Source organism: Trichoderma atroviride, chromosome 3 (genome assembly GCF_020647795.1).
Source record: "Trichoderma atroviride chromosome 3, complete sequence".
Classification (NCBI taxonomy): Eukaryota; Fungi; Ascomycota; class Sordariomycetes; order Hypocreales; family Hypocreaceae; genus Trichoderma; species Trichoderma atroviride.
The window spans coordinates 5,468,407-5,487,500 of NC_089402.1; the positions used below are offsets into that span (position 1 = coordinate 5,468,407).

Here is a 19,094-nt window from a genome sequence, read left to right on the forward strand (position 1 = left end):
TGCCTGTACTTTTGCAACTGCCACCACACTACTACAACTAATAGGTACAGTAATATAAAATGTCACGCAATTCTCCCCATCTGTGCACCGGTTGAAGGCTCCACGCCCCTCTTGCCACGAGAGAGAGAACCCGTAAAACTGATAGCTGACACAAGCCACGCATGACTGGATCAATATACCCTGCCCTCATCGTATTCAGGAGAGAATTTTGTCACAAATTTCCATGGGCTCAAGCTGCGCCAACAGCACGTTGTATCCAACGGGGCGTTGCTGCCGTCGGATTAAAGAGAATTTACGTGCCGTAAAGGAGACATCATGCAGGGAAAAGCAGGCTTGGAAAGACTCGGCCCCCCTTTTCTACTCCGCCAAGTTCTGGCGTAGGTCCACTCCATAGCGTTTGTCTAGCTGAGCGGATCGACATCCGGAGAACAGCTCCAGCTCTGAACCACCCCCAAGGAGATTTTCTCTCTCTACCGAGATTTCACATGTGAATGGGTATCACCGGAACCGTCTTTGGCAAGTTGTGCCGAGCAGGATCGAACTAAAGGACGAACTAACTGCCAAGCGAAGACGTTGAAGAAATATGTTGTCTCACGGCTGTTCAATGGGAGGGGCGGTCTAACCCGCAGCTAGTAGTGTCAGCTGTTGGTTCATCAGCCAAGAGCAAAAGAGCAAAAGCCCCACCAATCATCTTCAACTGGCCCTGGTCTCGGATGAGATGCCGTGCAGGGATATTGAATGGGGTATTACGGCAGACATCAGCTGCATGAAGTGTCACTGCCCCGGGCACTGTCTGTTTTACTTGTACATTGCAGGACTCTACGGACAGACTCCTCCGTATAGACGCCCTATTAACAAGTACATTCAAGCCACAACCTTGTCTCTATAGAAGCGCACTGCACCCATGCACTCTGCTTGCCTCATTACCTATTTTTGCAACGGTATTAACAATCTTTTGTTATCATTATGTCCGCTACCCGGATCATAAAGGCCGACAGCGGCGCTGCCTATCAAATGCTCAAAACGGCAAAACATGTTGCTTTCGATATTTGTGGCAATGGGACCTGCAGCGAGGAGTCTAGGAGAACTTGGAAGCCATTCCTTACTGAAATCGCTCGATTGTACGTCTCGTCTGGGGAATTAGACATAAGCTGCAATTAGTTAGTAGTTAGTCTACAAGTTGCTAGACGCGTATGGATAAAACCTAGCTCACTCCAGCTTCGGCAACTATTGGCAATTCATTCATACTGTAACACTAGCCCGCGGACCTGGCCGCTGTAAGGATAGACCTAGATAGGCTTTAGTTATCCAGGTACCAGGGATGAAAGAGCAAGCAGCGGCGTTTCCAACCAGTATCGCCGACATATATATCGGCCTGCAAGGTAGTGCGGCAGACTACGCTCTCCTTAACGAGGCGATCCAGTTGGCACTTTACTCTCCTGTAGCATCGAGACGCGACGTCATCTTGTTTGGTTCACGATTGAGAAATCTCTTACGATAACCTTTACTACTCACTATAGAAATTCGTTATGGGTATCTTTGGACGAGCCGCGCCGGCTCGCGTGGAGACCGATAAGGTCATCCCCGTGGGATTCTTGGATAATAGCCCCCTGATGACCAGAATTGTGCTTTACAACTTGATGGTATTCGATGACGTTCTTGATCCCGAGAAACTTCGAGATGCCCTCGACCGGCTGGTACAAAGGCCCGGCTGGGGGAAGATGGGAGCTCGGCTCCGAAATAATGTAGGTTTCTCCTTTCCTTGCCATGTAGCTCGAATTGAGCTCTCTACAGACGATGGAGAACAGTATCTGACCATGACCAGGCCAAAGGGGTAATCGAATATCACGTCCCGGCCGTCTTCTCTCACGAACGTCCAGCCATCGGCTACACCCACATTGAGTATGATATGAAGAGGGAAGACCACCCCTTGGCAAGCAAGCTCCCCAAGCCAACAACCAATGCCGGCGCAACAATCGTGGCAGACCCCGATGAGTTTCTACCGCTGGCCAAAGGGCCCGACTGTCCAGCTGTCGCCGACGACTATCTATACTCAGACCGGCCCTTGTTCGGCCTCCACATCGTCTCTTTCACAGACTCAACGCTTGTCACGCTGCACTGGCTGCACGTTGCTTGCGACACGCTGGGCAACAAGGCCGTGATGCAGAACTGGATGCTGATGCTTGAGGGCCGAGACGACGAGGTTCTTCCGCAGGTCGGATTCGACAGCGATCCATGTGCTGACCTCGGCAAATATCCCATCGAGACACACGTGCTTGAGAAAGAGCGCATGTCCAATGGCGCCATGGCGGGCTGGGTCTTCAATAACTTGGGCGATCTGGCGTTCCGCGCCAAAGAGAACCGCATGGTCTGTCTGCCCGGCGCGTACGTGGACAAGATGTACGACACCGCCATGGACGAGCTCACAAGCCACGCCGAGTTGGACAAGAAGCCCTTCCTGAGCGAAAACGACATTCTCACGGCCTGGTGCACCCGAATGGCCCTGAGCCACCTCCCGCCAGACTCGGACACGCCCGTCACAGTTCAGCTGGCGGGCTCGATGAGAAAGGCGCTCAAGGTCGACCTGCTGCCCACCGACCAGCCGTACGTCGCAAACTGCTTCGGCTTCATGAACGTGCTGCTCCAGGCCGGCGACATCCTCAGCAAGCCGCTCAGCTACACGGCGGCCAAGATTCGCGAGGCCGTCAACGCCCAGCGGTCGCGCGGACAGCTCGAGGCCTACTGGTCCATGTTCCGAGAGCAGTCGGTTGCGTTGCCCATCTTCTTTGGCTCGAGCCGGACGCACCAGCTCAGCTACTCCAACTGGACCCAGTCCGACCTCTTTAACACGGACTTTTCGGCCGCTGCTGTCAATCCACGCAGCGAGCCGTGTCTGCCGTCGTATATTAACCACAGCCAGATGCCCTTCCAGTTTGGAGAGGGCTTCCTCTTCATGGGTAAAGACTCCAAGGGCAACTACTGGATGTGTGGATACCGTGTTAAAGGGAAGTGGGCGGAAATACAAAAGACTCTGGATGCCGAGGCCAGGGCCATGGCTTAATGAGTTTTGTTCTTTAATTATGAGTTAATATGCTTTGCTTCGCAACAGTGGGGACAAAATTGTTGGCCACTGCGGCTTCATCATGCTGAGGAAGTCTGATGACCTGTGGGAGGATTTTCTTTGAGCTTCATACATGTAAAGTACATAACCATCTAATGTTTTCTACCGGCAAATTGCCTTCATCATAGGCTACAGAGCGCTGCCACTACTTAATATATTTAGCGAATCACAATTGGACATTAAGTTTGACAATGAAATTTGCCGTCACGCCTCTTTGGTGTACATTAGATCGTGGTGGCTTGGACACTTTTAGGTAAGCATAATTGGACCCGTGTGAGTGAAAAAGTCAAATAATGAGGCATCAGACATTTGGATTGAAATTTGTCCGAGACGGTCTTTGCACAGTGAAGTCTATTCTTTCGGGCTTATATTTAAGATGAGGTAGCATCAAACAAACTTTGGTGATCTGCGATGCAGACGAAGTAATTGAAGCTCTATTTGGAATACACGTCATGCTCTCCCGTAGTTTCCTCAAAAATCGTCATCTAGCTTTCTGCTTTCTGACGTGTATTCACAAATCTCACTCTGAGTGGCGCTGTTTCTGACACAGCACAGGAATTGATGCAATAGAATTCCGCCAGGAAACTGAATATAATGTGCAGAGCTGCCCCTGGGAATTCTAGATAGAAAGAGATTTGGGGATCCATCGCTTTCAACATTGGCCATTCAATTATCAATACTTCTTCACAAACTATTCACGCGTATCTCAAAAATGAGCGGGAATAAAAGCACTGCTGCCCCTTCTTTTAACGACGTGTGGCGAGTAACCGTTACAGGAAAGAAGAAGGAAGGATTGACAGAGGAAGAATTTGCTCGCCGATATGCCCTTCACGGAAAGTTGGCTGGACCTCTAGTGGTCAAGTATAACGGCATCTCTTACCGCCTGGTATGGCCGTCACGATGAGCATTCAACTGATCATCATTGAACACGCGTATCTCTAACACTCATGAAACACTATAGCATCAAATACGTGGCTCTCATGCAGATGAGCTCAAAGAGAAACTTGGTCCAGAGCTTTCGTCGCAACTTGCTGTTGGCGATATAGACGGAGTCAGCACTCTCGTCTTTCCGACAGCCAAAGACTTGGCCGGATTCATCAGTGATCCCGAGTATGGCGCGAAATTGGTCCCGGATGCGTCTGAATTCGGCGAAGTGACTTCAATTCAATTTTCCGTTGGTGATGAGCTGGTTGTGGTGGACGACGGCAAATTCGTGTTATAAACTTGCCGATATTTTATCGAACTTGGTTCTTTCAGCTAGCTAAAATTAATTTGCTCATGTAGCATTAAAATTGATTAATTATAAGCCATGTCGTCAATATGTGCCTGCCATACTTACCTATTTCCGCAATTGGCTGAATATGCCGAATAATCGACTCTTCCATCTCATCAGCCTGGATTTTGCTACTACAGAGTCATCACTGCTATGACGGAATGCGATCAAAGAGAGAAAAGGAAAAACTGTGTAAGCCACATTGCAACTGAAAATTCCAAAATTGGTTACTACTGCAACTTTGAGGCTGAACCGAAACTTCCGGTGTGTCTCAGCTTTGCTGCGATTACAGAGAAAGAGATTTGCTCTCCGCATCCCAATTCCCGACAGACTGGTACTACTACTAGTAGTGTATCTAAATTTTAATTCGTGCATTGTGATTAGTAACCGCATTACTTGTGTTGGATTTTCCCATATTTTATTCTCTTCTACTAGGAAGGCAGAATGTTGGTGGGCTTCAGAAAGTCCTCAGGTGATGTCGTAGTAGAAGGTGATAATGAGTAACATCTATGCCTAGTATTCCATTTTTAAACCATATTACCAATTGAAGGCAATGGTCGAGGTAAAAGAACCCAGACCGTTTCCGTGAAACGACCTCATTTTGATGGACCCAGAAAATGACTGATCTGAAGTGGCCAATAAAGATGGATGGTCAGAGACCTAAGGGCGGCTACCACAAGGGCCAACAGTAATTACTACAACTAGAAAAGAAAAGAAAAGAGTCTAAGAGTCTAATGGGACGGAGAAATTGGCCATGTCTATCTTTATGGAGAAGACCATTTTCGAGTCAAGCAATCAACGCCTAAAAACTTGATCTTTTCGGCTAACAGGCAGACTAGAGAAAGTTTTTTTTTTTTTTTTTTGGTGATACGATTCCATCTAGCAGCAGATCATACCTAGTAGACAATGTTGCTGTTGGACTAGATTTGCATCAAGAGACATAGATGGTATGATATACTGACTCTCAACCAGTAACAGCAGAGCTTGATGCCCGTGAAGAGCATCTGCTGGACGTGCATGACAGGGAGATCTGAATTACAGCATCGCGCTATCTAGTGCTTCGTCTTTAAACTCTACTGACTAATTTTGATTCCTCCGTTATTCGCTGGATATCTACAGCCTCTGTTACAGCGACTTCATCACTATGTAACTCTGTTTTAGAATTCCTCCACAGCAAAGCTCGATTGTACGTTTGACAGAACTGACTCCACAACGCCCACATCACTGGAGTCGTCGCTGCTGCAGAAGAGATTCTCCATATGTTATTAGCAGCCGTTGTACCATTCTCGGGAACTTGGAACCGATCTAGTCTCTCCAGTAATGTGATCAACCTAAATTAAAATTATCGTGGGACTTGGGATAGCTGGTTAGAGCCCTGAGATAGTTTAGGGTGAGAACTATCCGAAGCATTCGCGGGAGAGTGGGGATCTATCAAGGCTGAACAGTTGATCAATGCGACGAAGCATTAGTCGGTAATGGCGAGGTGTCTTTGGGGAACAGCGCTAGGTACGCGATATGTGCCCCGTTTGATCTGAGCTTTTGATAGCCGTACGCCTCTGGAATTGTTACATGTGTTTCTGAAACGAGCTACGATCTTTTCTAAGCTCGACTTCATTGTGGATAATGATTAGTGCAACTTGTGCTGAAAGATCGCGGTAACTAACGTTGACGGATCGAACGAGTAACCGCTAATTCGAGTCGGATCCATAGCGATTCGGTCTCTTGATGGCCTTTGTACTTAGTTCTCCTTGCTCTTGATGAGAGAATCGTGTGCATGATTGATGTCAAGATACTAGAGAATTAATTACAGGCAGGTTCAAGGCTCTGAGCATACGCCTCAAGCAGTTGAAAGTTGTCGCCAGTCCTAGCCCCTTATAGAAAATGCCCACAGGATGAGGTTACAACTCTAGCTTTACTTGTACATGTCGTTCAAAGAGCACAGACAACAAGATACTCTGGTGTTCTCTGGGGTAGATCAATCTAGTTGTAGAAAGCAAGGGCCACCCTGTCTTTCGTCGCGTTGGCCACGAGATCTAAGATCAGATGCTAGATCTGGCACCATTTTAGGCCAAAGCAGGGTATCCCTGGGATGGAGACCTCTCCGACAGACCGGGGTCAACGACTTCTCCAGCTTTCATCAAGTCTAAACTCATAAATCTTTTCAGCTTCAGAATTTTATCAATTTATTTACATGCTACTGCTAGTGGGCTCTGATTCTAGGCAATTACACGCTTCCATCTTCAAAACTGCCGTCGTAACCCACTTGTGCTGTATGCCTAGTACGGGGAGGATGGATCGTCAAAATTTCGCAACTCCAGAAGAAATTTCATCTACCGATGACTAAGAAGACAACTCCATAATTACTTGACTGCAAATTGGCCCCTTTGTCTAGTGCCTGTTGCTTTTATCGCTCATTTCGGGTCTTTCCCTCCATACGCGGGCTCCACGATCGTGATGAACGAGCCAACTACCCCAGTTTAACATTGGGTATTTCACTAGGCACCGATGCTACCGTGTTGCTCTAGACAACTCCGCAGCACAGTGTAGTCCACTAGGGAAACTACAAAGTCATTCAGTTCAGCTGTGATTAGCCACTCTCTCGGCTGAATAAAATCTCTCAGTGAAAATGTTTTAAAAATCTTTCGAGAAAAAAAGGCACCAGAGTTATGACAAAGCTGATGGGTACATGTCCATTTAACCGACTGGGCCCACTTACTCTTTACAGACAATGGGCGTGTGAAGAATTGTTCGAGAAGAATTCTTTGGAAACAGGAGGCGATTTTGCATATAATTTAATGTTATGACTAAGACGAATTGTGGCTATTGTTTCAAACAGAGTTGAAAATAAAAAAAGGCGGTAGAAGTTTTCTTTGGCTTCGAAAACTTCTTTTGCCCCTGGGAGGCAAGAAGAGGCTTTGTTAAACAATGGTTCATGACTCTCCGAAGCCCCAGACTGGATCATCCACCTTTTCTGGAATATCCCGAAAAAAACGTGACGCGGCGTTATACGTATGCACTGACAGTTGGACGTTACGCTTTACAGTCCTTTTGTTTCTGACCGTTGGCTAAAGAAATAGTGGTTCCGACCTGAGGTGGTGGCGTTTAACTCGTCCACTTTTTTTCGATTAAACAGCGAGCGACCCCCTCGCGGTTCAGAATTTTCATCCAACCAACGCCTTTGGAAAAATCTGAAGAATTTCCGGATTTGTACAGTCGACCGAATAATGGTCTTGATTTTAGTCCGGAGGTTTTATCCTAGTCATGTTGGTGGAACAGGGCGACTCAGCTGCCTGCGTAACAACTTGTTGGGCGTTTACGATGTAGTTTGAACGTTTTTCATCCCTTGTAAATCCTAGTGATCGGCAAAGATGAGAAATAAAGACGTTTCATATAAAATATTATATATGACAATATTTGTGACTCAGAAATAATTCAACTTGCATGTGTATTGCTGTTGGTGTCAACAATTGATCCGGCTGTTATTCGGGCAGTCATAGAAAAGCCATTTCCTATTGAGGACCATATCCCCGAATAGGCTCAGTTACCGACTTCGGAACTCATCAACAGCAGGCGTTTGAGTTTGCAAAGATCCATCAAGAACCACTCTTTGCACGCGACCAACTACTCACAACTGGGAGCTGAACACCGACCGCCCGGTAGAAGCACGTGGAATGGAAGCCTCAGGATCCAAGGCGCCGCGTACCTGCTTTTCCCCCCTGGCCATGCCGCTGTCAGTAGTCACAACCGGAACACACAACGTGAGCCGGCCGGTTCGGTTCCTGGAGCCAAGCTCCGTTGAGTCTAGGTGAGCCATTTAAAATATGGAACCAGCTTTTCCCACAATGGAAGTCTGTTGCCAACGAGCGCTAGAGGTTGCCACACCGAGTCACCGTGAATGTCCCGAGAGTGTGGAACATGAGCAACTCGTCGACACTGTGATGGAAGACTGTGATGAAGATGGAAGCAACCAACGTCGACCCGCAACCCGCGCGGCGCTCCCAGCGTACCGTTCGGACCGTTGAGGGAAATCGGAGTCGATGGGTTTGAAATCTCTTCGACTTGCGGGGGGAACATGGGTCGCTTCCATATGTCGACAAAGTGTATAAATAAGGGCGTTGATCCCTCCCTCGAACAGAAGAAATCATCACTCACTCCATTCTACAAGACAAACAGTCACTTGTATACAATCCTTTGCTTCGATTCATTCCTTCATATTGAAGCCTGTGTGTTCATTCCTTTGCACACATATATCCCACTTATACAAACTCTTTGGTTAGACAACCACTTCATCACACACTCCCTCTTTTTACAAGACATTTAACTTGTCCAACAACATTCAAAATGTTTGCTACCTTCACTGCCATCCTTGCTGCCTCCGCGGCCTCTGTCTCAGCCGTTGCCATCCGTGGTAACAGCGGCAGCGCCAGCATCACTCCCCACGAGCAGTACTCGTCCTCCATCGGCGTCTTGGGCTGCAAGATCAACACCAACCGCGTTGCCTACTGGCCCATGGGCGTCAACTGCGACAACATCTGCGTCAAGGTCACCAACGGCGACCGCAGCCTGCACCTGCTCAAGATCGACCAGTCCGGCGGCGCCCACGACATCTCGTACGATGCCTGGAACTACCTGGGCTTTGGCGAGAGCGCCTCGTCCGACCCCCACACCGGCGGCGGCATCAACATGAACTACGAGTTTGTCGACGCCAGCGAGTGCGCCGGCCTCATGCACGGCGGAAAGCTGGCTCTCTCTGCCTCCAACAGCATGGACTACGTCGCCAGCTGCCTCAGCGAGCCCAACAGCTGGGTGGCCAAGAACCACGAGCTGATCAACATGGCCGATCCCCTGTGCAAGTACGGATACAACGAGGTCTGCTCCCTGGATCTGCAGAAGAGCAACCAGCCCAGCTGCCCGCACACTCTTGGAGCCCAGCACACTCCCACCGGCGAGTCTGTCACCAACATTGTGTACGGCACTGGCAAGGCCCAGTCTGCTTAAGTTGAGCTTGAGCAGTTGATTTGGGGGCGGGAACAGATCTAGACATGACCATTAGATTATAGAAGTACCGGTTAGAATAGAGTAGAATGAAAGTCCATTATGAATCTGGCAATCATGGCTGTGTCTTTGTCTTGAACGAATTGGTGACTGTAAGAGGACAATCTGAAAACAGTTTAGCTTGCTAAAGCCTTCTGCTTAGGTAATAAGAAAAAGGAAAAAACCCTCCGACATCTGGTGAATAGTAAACCCGCGCTCCGGGAAATGACGTCCCAACGAAATCGGAGGCTCGGCTTGGTCGGCTTGAGTCGGCCACGCTGCTGATGCCAATGCTCAATGCTTATTCATGCGTGGTGCTTACAAGTATTTGCATCTGAGAATCTGCATGGAGAAGCACTGATGACGGCATAGCTGTAAAAAAAGGGTCCAACCCGCCCAGCTAGCCTCAGGCAATTGCTGGGGAACTGCGCGATTGTGTGCATGACTGCCACGCAGATAATTGTTGAAGCCATTGATGTTTAACAGATGCTGCTCATGCTTTGTCTTGGGTATTGACCTTGCCAACCCCTTGGAGAAACAAGTCGCGGGGGCACAACTCCGCAGCTACTGCTCCTCTTAATCTGTCCCCGCGCATTATTGGCTTCAATCTGTGCGAGACGCCGCCTGGATCCACCGCTGGCTCGGGATTCCATCTCCATGTCTCGCCTCGGGCCAGTCCTTCGGTCGGCTTCTACGCGGGTTCTTTGGGGGGGGTCCTGTCTCCGAGGTTGCAGCGACCGCCCAGCTAATAAGTCTGTAGTCGTAGGAATGGAATTAATTGCATGGCATGATCTGCACTCCAACCTCTGTCTCACGGAAGGATTCAGCTCAATCCAGACGTAATCGCATCCATCAGCCCAGATTCTCAGCGCATCCAGCGAAGCACCGAAGCTGCGCTCTCCGGGCCGCCGACCCCACCACAGCGCTCTAGCAGCCCGTTAGTAATTTTGCGAAAGCATCACCGCGCAAATTGATAATCAGCATCAAACCTTCGCGCGCGCTTGTTTCTGCGAATCGAGGCATCGCCGCAGGCTCAGATAAGACGGTACGTCGCTGCATCCAGCAATTCTTTGCTCTTCATTCTCTTCTTCTTCTTCTTCTTCTTCTTGCGTGCTTTTCCTCTGCTGCGCATCCTCGGCTTGTCCACTAATCATGCCCTCAGCTCTCCCGACTCAGCTCGTGCGACCCACGCATCCCATCATCGCCAAAATGCCGTCGAATGCGACATCAGGCGCCGGCGACAGCGCCACGCTGCCCTCGTTCTACTCCCCCCGAACCGCGGCCGCCGACACTCCCCAGAGCCGTGATGGCCAGCCCATCGACGAGCTTTCGCTGCCCCCCCCAGTCATGCCAGCGCCTCATCGGCCTCGCTGCCGCCCCCGCCATCGCTGCTATCGCCGGCCTTCACTCCCCCGGCCACCCCCGGAAACCAGACTCCAACCACGGCCGGACTGCGAGGAATTCCAGTCGACAGCTCGATTCCGTCTGGCGGATGCGGCAGCAAGAAGCCCCGGCTGCTGGAAACGCTGCCCGAGGTCAATTGCGTTGTCCGGGCCCGCATCCCCACCGTCAACGGAACCGAAATGTTCCTCCACCTGTACACCAACAACGTCGACAACAAGGAGCATCTGGCCATTGTTTTCGGCAATGACATCCGGAGCAAGTCGCTGGACGAGCCCCGCGAGGGCGAGACCGAAATGGACCGCATGATTCGAGGCGCCTATACAGGCCGGCTGTTCCCAGGCCGCACAACGAGTGGCATGGGCACTCCTTCATCCGAGTCTCAGCAGGAGCAGAACCAGCCCCAGAACCCGCCGCTGGTGCGGATACACTCAGAGTGCTACACTGGAGAGACTGCGTGGTCGGCGCGATGCGACTGCGGCGAGCAGCTTGACGAGGCCGCACGACTAATGGCCTTACCCGGCAACAAAGCTGGCGGCATCATCATATATCTGCGGCAAGAGGGCCGTGGTATTGGGCTTGGTGAAAAGCTAAAGGCTTATAACTTGCAAGATCTCGGATCCGATACTGTCGAGGCGAATCTGCTACTGCGACACCCGGCTGATGCGCGAAGCTACGGATTAGCCACTGCCATGCTCATGGATCTGGGCCAGACAGACGTGCGCTTGTTAACCAACAACCCTGACAAGGTTCGTGCCGTTGAGGGGCCAAACCGAGAGGTTGTCGTCAAGGAGCGAGTGGCCATGGTGCCGTTGTCATGGAAAGGAAAGGGTGGATTCCGAAGCCAGGAAGTAGAAGGCTATTTGAAGACAAAGGTAGGAAATTTTTTCCCTGATTAAAAGTAGACGAGACACATGTGCTAACAAGCTGTGCAGATTGAAAAGATGGGCCATATGTTGGACATGGGATCATTTCCTCACTAAGAAGTTGGACAGGGCGAAGACGACGAGAACGACGACGATGAAATTTGTTTGAGTATTGGGCAATGGGCATACTTGGAGTTTGTGTATTTTTTCTTGGCTACAGGATGGAAATCGTCATTGTCATCTGTCAGCCGACGTTGTTTGGCACGTACATATACCATATATCCAAATCGACTGAGCGGAAGGATAGCCAGCCGCACATATAACTGCTGGTTAGCAATATTGAGCGACAACAAAAAAGATGGTTCATCTGAACCAGTATATGGAATGAGAAAAAGAAATAAAAGAGTAATTTAATCAAATTCACATCATCTCCATCTCTACCAAAATCCACCTCTCTAATATCGCTGAGGTAGCACAGCTTGCACAGATACAGGTGGGAAATTGGCCACCGCAAATGAGGCTACACGGCTGCCACTCCACAGCGGCGGCTCCACTAAAATTTCAGCAGCAAGGCAGCCAAACAGCTGAAGCGCTTCTGACAGCACGCGCCAAGGCAGCGCTGCACAGGCTCAATTTTGCACCAGATCTAGTAGTAGGTACCCGTCCAGCCTGCGATTTCTCTCCAGCGCAACATCTCGTGTCTCGTGCTTCTGCCTGCGCTACAAATACCCACGCTGCTCGCTGCTCGATTCGCCATCCTCGATTCTCGACTCTCTCTCGGTTTATCGGCAACCAACCGGCCATGCAGCTGCACCTGTCGAGCCGCTGAAGATGCAATCTCAGGACATCCGCCTGCGGCTGGTGATCCGCCGCCACGGGCTGCCCGAGATCAAGCTCCTCTGGCCGTGCTCTTGCGCCGAAGACGTCACCATCGCCAAAGTCTTGGAGCAGGTCAACGACGTCGTTCCCCTCGAGAGCGGCGAATGGGGCCTGGAAGACTACGCCGTGGAGCTGGAGGATGGCAAAGGCGGTAGCTTCGAGTGCCTCCACTTCCAGCAAGTTGGCCGGATTCTAAAGGACGAAGATCAAGTCATGTGAGTGTCGCCCGAGCTGTGCTTGGCTTCTCAGTATGGATTCTAATTTCTTTCCGCTTAGCATTCGATCTCTTCTCACCGGCGACTTGAAACGACGGCGACTCAGCGGGCGATGGCAGATCTCCGACGATGGCAGACACTTGATAGATGGCCTCGCCTTTGGCAGATCCTGGTTAAGAACACCTCGCGACCGCCCAAACATCGATCTGCCGCCACGAAAACGTGTTCGCTTCAGCAACGACGACGAAGATGACGATCAAGAGCAAGAGCAACTTTTGTTAGATACACTACCTTCGTCTCGGTACGGAATACCCAGTACTGTGCGAACCATGTACGATGACGACAGCGATGAGGATGAGGACGACGACGAAGATGAAGACGATGACGACTTTGACGCGTACCAAGCGTATGTTGATGGCAGAAGAAGAGATTTGGAGCTCGCGGAAGATAGTGACATGGACGAAGATGATGAAGAGGATGACGACGACGAAGATCTTGAAGAAGAACTACGCTTCCTGAAGCAAGATGAAGCCCCCCTGCCCGGCGGCCGCCTGCCTCGTGAACTTAGGAATATCGGGCGGTGTCTTGATCCGCTTGGAAAGGTAAAAATAGATACTGAGAGTGAGGATACAGAAGGCGCAGAAGACGATTTACCAGACAGCTTTCCTAGCGAAGAGTCAATAGCTACTCATGGCTATACTGGCGTACCCATCGACATGCTTGTTGCCGTGTTTCGATTGACATTTTCAGAGCTGTCAGACGAAGATATCAAATTTGCCCTCACTCGGACGAATAAGGATATGAGAAAGACTTATTTGTCACTGGCAATACTTCAAGATCCTTCTCAAGACTTTGATCGGATGATGGACGACGCTTCTTTCATTCTTGCTCATGAATCTCTTCAACAAGCCAAGGAGACCACCAGTGTCATCAATGGACTCGACGCCAACAGATTGCGCATTGAGAGTCGCGAGAAAGGCAAGGGACGATCGAAGCCGCTCATTCAAGAAGTCGAAGACTCTGAAGAAATCGAAGATTCCGAATTTCTTAGAGAATCTCAGTTGAACGGAGGCGTTTCAATCTCTCTCCCGAGATCGAATCAGAACCAAGATTTGAGTAGCGACGAAACTTCTGAATCTGACTTTGAAGAATCAGAATCAAACTCAGAAGAGAATACATCTTCTGAAGAAGAGAGTGAATCAGACTCTGAGGACGACTCTAGCGATGCCTCTGGGGACAGCTCCTCCGGTGAGGAAGAAGATCGAGGCCGTGCTAGCACATTACCGACAGCAACCGCGGCTCATAAGAAAGCACAAGATGCCTCATCAAAAAAAGGCTCGCATAGCGATGGCATTACCGGCAATGCTACCTTGGGTGCGGGGAACAAGAAGGGCCGTAGCAGCGATGCTCGCGCTTCTGCAAGCTCCTCCAGCGAGAGCAGTGACGACACAAGCGATTCGGACTCGACAGAGGAGTCAGACTCTGAATCAGAATCAGAATCTGAGTCGGGGTCTGAGTCTGAATCCGAGTCTGAAGTAGAAGAACTATCGTCGAAAAAGCCAGTAACGCCAGCAGCTCCAGCGCGCAAAATCCAGGACATCACAGCTGCACTGGCCACTCAAGCTCCAGCAACTGATACACCGCCAACATGTGGACTGACACGAACTCAAAAGCGAAATGCTAGAAGGAAACGTAACAAGGTCTTTAAAGAAAGCGGCCTTGAGCAGTCTCGGTTAGCAAATGGTGAGGGAGATGGTGTCGCACAAGATGACTTTTTGGCACGAAAAGAAGCTCTCTTGGCTGCTATCCTCAATGAATCCCCGAAAGAGGACGCAACAAACAATGAGGCAGAGATGGAAGATGCTTCTGTACCGGGTCAGGAGGTAAATGTCGATAAGGCGACTGAAGCGGAAACACAAAATCCGAAAGATACGCCAAGAAAACGCTCAACTCGCGTTGACGTGGGCGCTGGCCGCCGGCTTCTATTTGGCGCTCTAGGCCTGAAAGCCCCAGCAACCAAAGCCGACGAGCAAAAAATCCGTGACAGCCTCATGAAAAACGTGCGACCCTTGGTCAATCCACGCACTCTGCAAAATGGTGACGACGGCAAGGCCAGTGAAACTCTTGTGGAGGATGAAGAAGACCCTGAGGCTTGGAGAGAGAAAATCATCTACAAGGCTGTGGAATGCTGCCACGAGGACATGGTACTCAGCGAACCACCATTCCCCTTTGTCCAACGCTGGGATCCCCAGCAAAAGTATCAGACTATGCGAAAGCGAAAGCGCGCGTCAGAGAACTACCAAGCCGATACTTCGTACGACGACTCTGCCTTCTATTATAGCGCTCATGAACCCCAACAAGACTACTACGATGGAGATGCCGGAGAAACAACCAAAAAGAAGAAGAGAAAATCTGCAAACCTACAGAATGGTACCTTGGATCAGGATGAGCAAGACGTGACTCTCAACTACGACGAGCCGCCATTAAAGAGCAGCCAGTTTACGGACCTGGATGATCTGCCATCTTTGCCCAAGGATCTCAAGGCGTTGCCGTTGCTAACGCCTGAGTCGGCTCAGCCTGGGATGGTCATTACTTGGAATCAGCTCCTCATGTCGAAAGCTACAAAATGGCAGCCAGAATTGTTACCGATTACGGGTCTTATCATTCCTGGAGGCGAAGATGGTAGCATTCACGTCGTGTTGGCTAGGCGAGACCGCGAGAATAACGAAAAGATGTACGATGAAATCACCGGAAAGCGAGTATACGACAAATTCGAAGCTCCAGATCTGGATGAAGCAAGCGGGGAAGACGACGAGGAAGAAGATGATGGCTTCAGGTCATTGCAGTGGACGGAGATGCTGGAGCCTCGCATTCTGCAGCAAGCTCCTGTAAACGGCAACACGGAGGCGGCGGCTCCAGAGGGCGAGATGCCATCAGGGCATGACCAGGTAAGCGAACTCCAACCAGAGGTGGATGCTTTAGAGAGCCAGCCCAGTACGGGTCAAGTGCGGGCAGCTGTTGAAAATGATTTGATGCACGACTCGTTTGGTACAATACAGTCCGGCCAGCCATTGCCAAGACTGGATGCCTCCATGTCCGAAGTGCAAATCAGCACTGCCAGCAATAGCTTCGAATTTGTCGGACATTTGAATAGCAATAATGCCGCAAAAACACCAGGCGCTCAACTAGACCACCCGTTGACTGCTGCAGCCAATCCCTCAAATGCACACTCTGCAAAGTCGAATTATTTGGTAGAGCGAGAAGACGAAGCAGCTGCTGACCAAGAGGCAGAACTAGCACATAGCCTAGCGAATGCCGTGGCAGAGGGCGTCTCGAATTCTCACGAGCCCATGCCGAAGATGACGGAGCCGTCTGAAGATGAAGGAGGAGAGCAAGAAGGAGAGCAAGAAGGAGAGCAAGCAAGAGAAGAAGAGGAAGAACAGCAGGGAGAAGAACAGACATCTGGACAAAGCGGTAGCGCAATCCACTCCGACACCGTCATCGCCGCATCGCAGTTTAGTATTCCTAGTGGGCGGCAACCGCGGACGGCGTTTTCCATGGAAGAGGGTCCGCCTCATGGCACATTGATCCCCGAGACATTGCTACATCTACCCGAGAGCACAGCACAACCAAACGACTCGAAATCGCCGGCGTCCAGTTCCAGCAGAAGCAGCCCGTTCCCGTCGCTTGAGGAGATATTCATGTCTGCTCAGCCCACTCAAAATTCGGACAGGAAGTTGAATACCCCTTCTTTCTCGGCGAGCCAGGCCGTCCCTGCTCAGGATACGGAATACGAAGAAGCTATGCGCAAGCTTGATGAGGGACACGAGTCGGATCACTCTCCCGAGCAGAAGCAAGAAGAAGAAGAGAAAATGGACAGTAAAGTATTTCCCAACGCAACGCAGCCATCGGTCCGCACGAGGGTTGCAGATGAGGAGCTACCAGCACTATCGACTTCTCTTTCTCAGCCGGAAAAGACGAATGACAAAGCGCCATTTGCTATACCGGCTGGAAGTCAGGTCATTGTTCTGAGCTCCAGCCCAACCTCGAGCGCTGGCGTGCCAAATGAGAATAGGGAGCCGGAAGTTGGGAGACCGAGTCCGACCAAGGCAAAAAGAAAGCTGCCCACTGGTCCTGGGTGGGTTAGGAAAGGCACCCGGGACGAGAGAGATGCGCTGAGTAGCCCCAGAAGGAGTCGCCGAGGACGATCAGAGACAGAGGTGCCGCTTGTTAGCGCTGTGAATAAATACAAAGGGCGAAAGGGGAGGTAGAAGAGGATTGGCAGGGGAAATGGCTGTCGAGTAGACGACGATGTCTGAGAGAAAGAAGAGTCTTATAGTATATCACTGTATAAATGAAGAGGGCATATAGGACTGGCCGCCGATGGCAGGAATCCGCAAGATGGCATGGTTGCAGTAAATTTGCGCGAGCGGCATTTGTTGAGCGAGCATATTAGACGTGTCATTTCGTCTTAATAATTTGAACTAAATGCATGACAATCTACGAGTATAAAGTGAATTTTTTCAACTGCTTCATTGGTCGTTGCCGCCGGTTTCATACTGTGACAAATACGATGTCGCGCTGCGTGCAAATACTGCTACCCTGTCGTGATGCACGCTTTTCTCCCTTGCAGCCTTTATTTAAAAAGAAGAAAAGAGAAAAGAGAAAAGAGAAAGAAGAAAGGAATTAGGCTTACTTTACAATGCCAAGTGTCGCATTCTCAATGGCGCAATTTGTTGAACTGGTATGTTCAACAGAAGTCGAAAGTTAAAAAAGCTGGCGATGGGGGGGAACAAGGTGGGAATGAAATGCACAATTGAGTTGTGGTAATCCTGACACGCTTCAGCCTAAGAAATGGGCGGGACGCAAGGGCTGATGTTGCAGCGGCTACTTCGTACGAGCAAGCAATTAAGCGGCATGCGGTGGAGGATCGTCGGCCAACCATTTTTTAGGAGGGAGGGGCGGTTTTGGGCAGCTGAGGATGCTGGATCGATTGGATGGTGAGGGCGAGTTGGACGGTATAGCGTGCATCGCCGTTGTTTCAGTAAACATGGAGCATAAAGCACTGAACTATTTGGTGTTGAGGCCTGTGATGGGGGAGAAGGGGTTGGCTTAGTTTGATGTTTTTGCTTTTACTTTGGGACCTACCTAATTGATGATGGCGATGGGCCTATGTTTGGTGTTTAGCAGCTCACATGTGCATTTATACGGGAAAAGGAAGGTAACAAAAGGCAGGCAGCTAGGTATTCATTGAGCACGAATGGCTGACTGGCCGATTCATTGTTTGTCTTGTATCTTTTTCTTCTTGCTAACTTATTTTTATTCTAATTGTGCACGCATCTTTTACTGCAGCCGCATGCGACATTGCAATGTTCAGAGTTCCCCGGTTTTCTCGTCTCCTGCTTCACTTACACGTGCATTCACGTATTGCTCGCCATTCAATTACATCAGACGGCGCTTTGGCGAGCCAAGATTCAGGAGACACAGCTTGATGCTTCTTTTCTTTTTCCTTGTCTCTACAAGTACATACTCGTATCCTTGTCGATCCCGTCCAAGACAAGCGTCTCGGATCTCTCACCTCTGACGTCGACGAATCGACAGAGTTTGGCAGCGGTGGGGCCCGTGCAAGCAATAGCTGAGCGGTTGATGCTTTGCGGCATCAGCTTAGCCGTCATGCGCCACCGGGAGCCGGAACGAGAGCTCATGTGGTCTCGGCTGTTTTGCCGTCTTCAGTGACTTGTTCATCTTCTTCTTCTTTTCTTCTTCACGACAGCATCTGCATATTCCACTACACCTGCGGCATCTTCAGCGTCTTCTTCTACCTGTGCTGATTATACTGCTTATACTGCTACTCATACCCTCAGCTCTCATCTCGCAGCTCGGGCACGCGACCCCACCGTCTGCCGCAACCGCCGCATTCAATCGACGTGTGAAGCTCCAGCCAAGCTCAACGACTCGACTCGACAGCAGTAGATACTCTCCAGACCCAGCCCAGCTTTAGTTGCTCGTCTCTCTCGACAAAGGCTCCTCATACAATTCTCGCCATGTCCGACCTCGGCTTCCGGAGCAGCGACTACACCTGCACCACCATCGGCGGCGAGACGTTTTGCAGAGTGCACGTGCCGGTGCTCAAGGCCGATGCGCCGATGAGGGCGACGGACATGCGCGTCGTGCTGGCGGTGGTGAGTGGCCTGGCCGGGATTCTGGCCTGGGGGCTTGTTTGAGCAACGAAACAAGATGGACTGGGCGAGACTTTGGTGGCGAGACTGTCACGGCATATACCGTCTCATGCTCACGGCTGGCTG

The 19,094-nt window shown here is 50.4% G+C and overlaps 7 protein-coding genes across 8 annotated transcripts; 6 read left to right on the plus strand and 1 right to left on the minus strand.

Moving 5' to 3' along the window:
• Window positions 1-1,529: 1,529 nt before the first annotated feature.
• TrAtP1_007134 (uncharacterized protein) lies at window positions 1,530-3,061 on the plus strand (the record flags this gene model as incomplete). The annotated part of the gene is made up of 2 exons (XM_014082085.2): window positions 1,530-1,745; window positions 1,826-3,061. 2 exons carry the CDS (start codon window positions 1,530-1,532, stop codon window positions 3,059-3,061), a joined length of 1,452 nt encoding a protein of 483 aa, XP_013937560.1.
• Window positions 3,062-3,833: 772 nt separating this feature from the next.
• TrAtP1_007135 (uncharacterized protein) lies at window positions 3,834-4,343 on the plus strand (the record flags this gene model as incomplete). Its single annotated transcript, XM_014082084.2, has 2 exons — window positions 3,834-4,007; window positions 4,083-4,343. The coding sequence occupies 2 exons, from the start codon at window positions 3,834-3,836 to the stop codon at window positions 4,341-4,343; spliced, it is 435 nt and encodes a 144-aa protein (XP_013937559.2).
• Window positions 4,344-8,735: 4,392 nt separating this feature from the next.
• On the plus strand, window positions 8,736-9,392 carry TrAtP1_007136 (uncharacterized protein; the record flags this gene model as incomplete). The annotated part of the gene is made up of 1 exon (XM_014082082.2): window positions 8,736-9,392. One exon carries the CDS (start codon window positions 8,736-8,738, stop codon window positions 9,390-9,392), a length of 657 nt encoding a protein of 218 aa, XP_013937557.1.
• Window positions 9,393-10,199: 807 nt separating this feature from the next.
• Window positions 10,200-12,111, plus strand: TrAtP1_007138 (uncharacterized protein). Its single transcript, XM_014082081.2, has 3 exons — window positions 10,200-10,473; window positions 10,591-11,704; window positions 11,765-12,111. The coding sequence occupies exons 2-3, from the start codon at window positions 11,012-11,014 to the stop codon at window positions 11,810-11,812; spliced, it is 741 nt and encodes a 246-aa protein (XP_013937556.2). The 5' UTR covers window positions 10,200-10,473; window positions 10,591-11,011; the 3' UTR covers window positions 11,813-12,111.
• On the minus strand, window positions 10,774-10,989 carry TrAtP1_007137 (uncharacterized protein; the record flags this gene model as incomplete). The annotated part of the gene is made up of 1 exon (XM_066113397.1): window positions 10,774-10,989. One exon carries the CDS (start codon window positions 10,987-10,989, stop codon window positions 10,774-10,776), a length of 216 nt encoding a protein of 71 aa, XP_065969483.1.
• A 209-nt stretch (window positions 12,112-12,320) lies between the features above and the next one.
• Window positions 12,321-17,598, plus strand: TrAtP1_007139 (uncharacterized protein). Of its 2 annotated transcripts, XM_066113398.1 has the most exons (3): window positions 12,321-12,789; window positions 12,851-15,737; window positions 16,081-17,598. In XM_066113398.1, the coding sequence occupies exons 1-3, from the start codon at window positions 12,527-12,529 to the stop codon at window positions 16,084-16,086; spliced, it is 3,156 nt and encodes a 1,051-aa protein (XP_065969484.1). In that variant the 5' UTR covers window positions 12,321-12,526; the 3' UTR covers window positions 16,087-17,598. The 2 variants fall into 2 exon arrangements, with proteins under 2 accessions (XP_065969484.1, XP_013937555.2); XM_014082080.2 differs by having other exon boundaries at window positions 12,851-17,598.
• A 1,235-nt stretch (window positions 17,599-18,833) lies between these two features.
• TrAtP1_007140 (uncharacterized protein) lies at window positions 18,834-19,013 on the plus strand (the record flags this gene model as incomplete). The annotated part of the gene is made up of 1 exon (XM_066113399.1): window positions 18,834-19,013. The coding sequence occupies one exon, from the start codon at window positions 18,834-18,836 to the stop codon at window positions 19,011-19,013; it is 180 nt and encodes a 59-aa protein (XP_065969485.1).
• Between the last annotated feature and the right edge of the window lie 81 nt (window positions 19,014-19,094).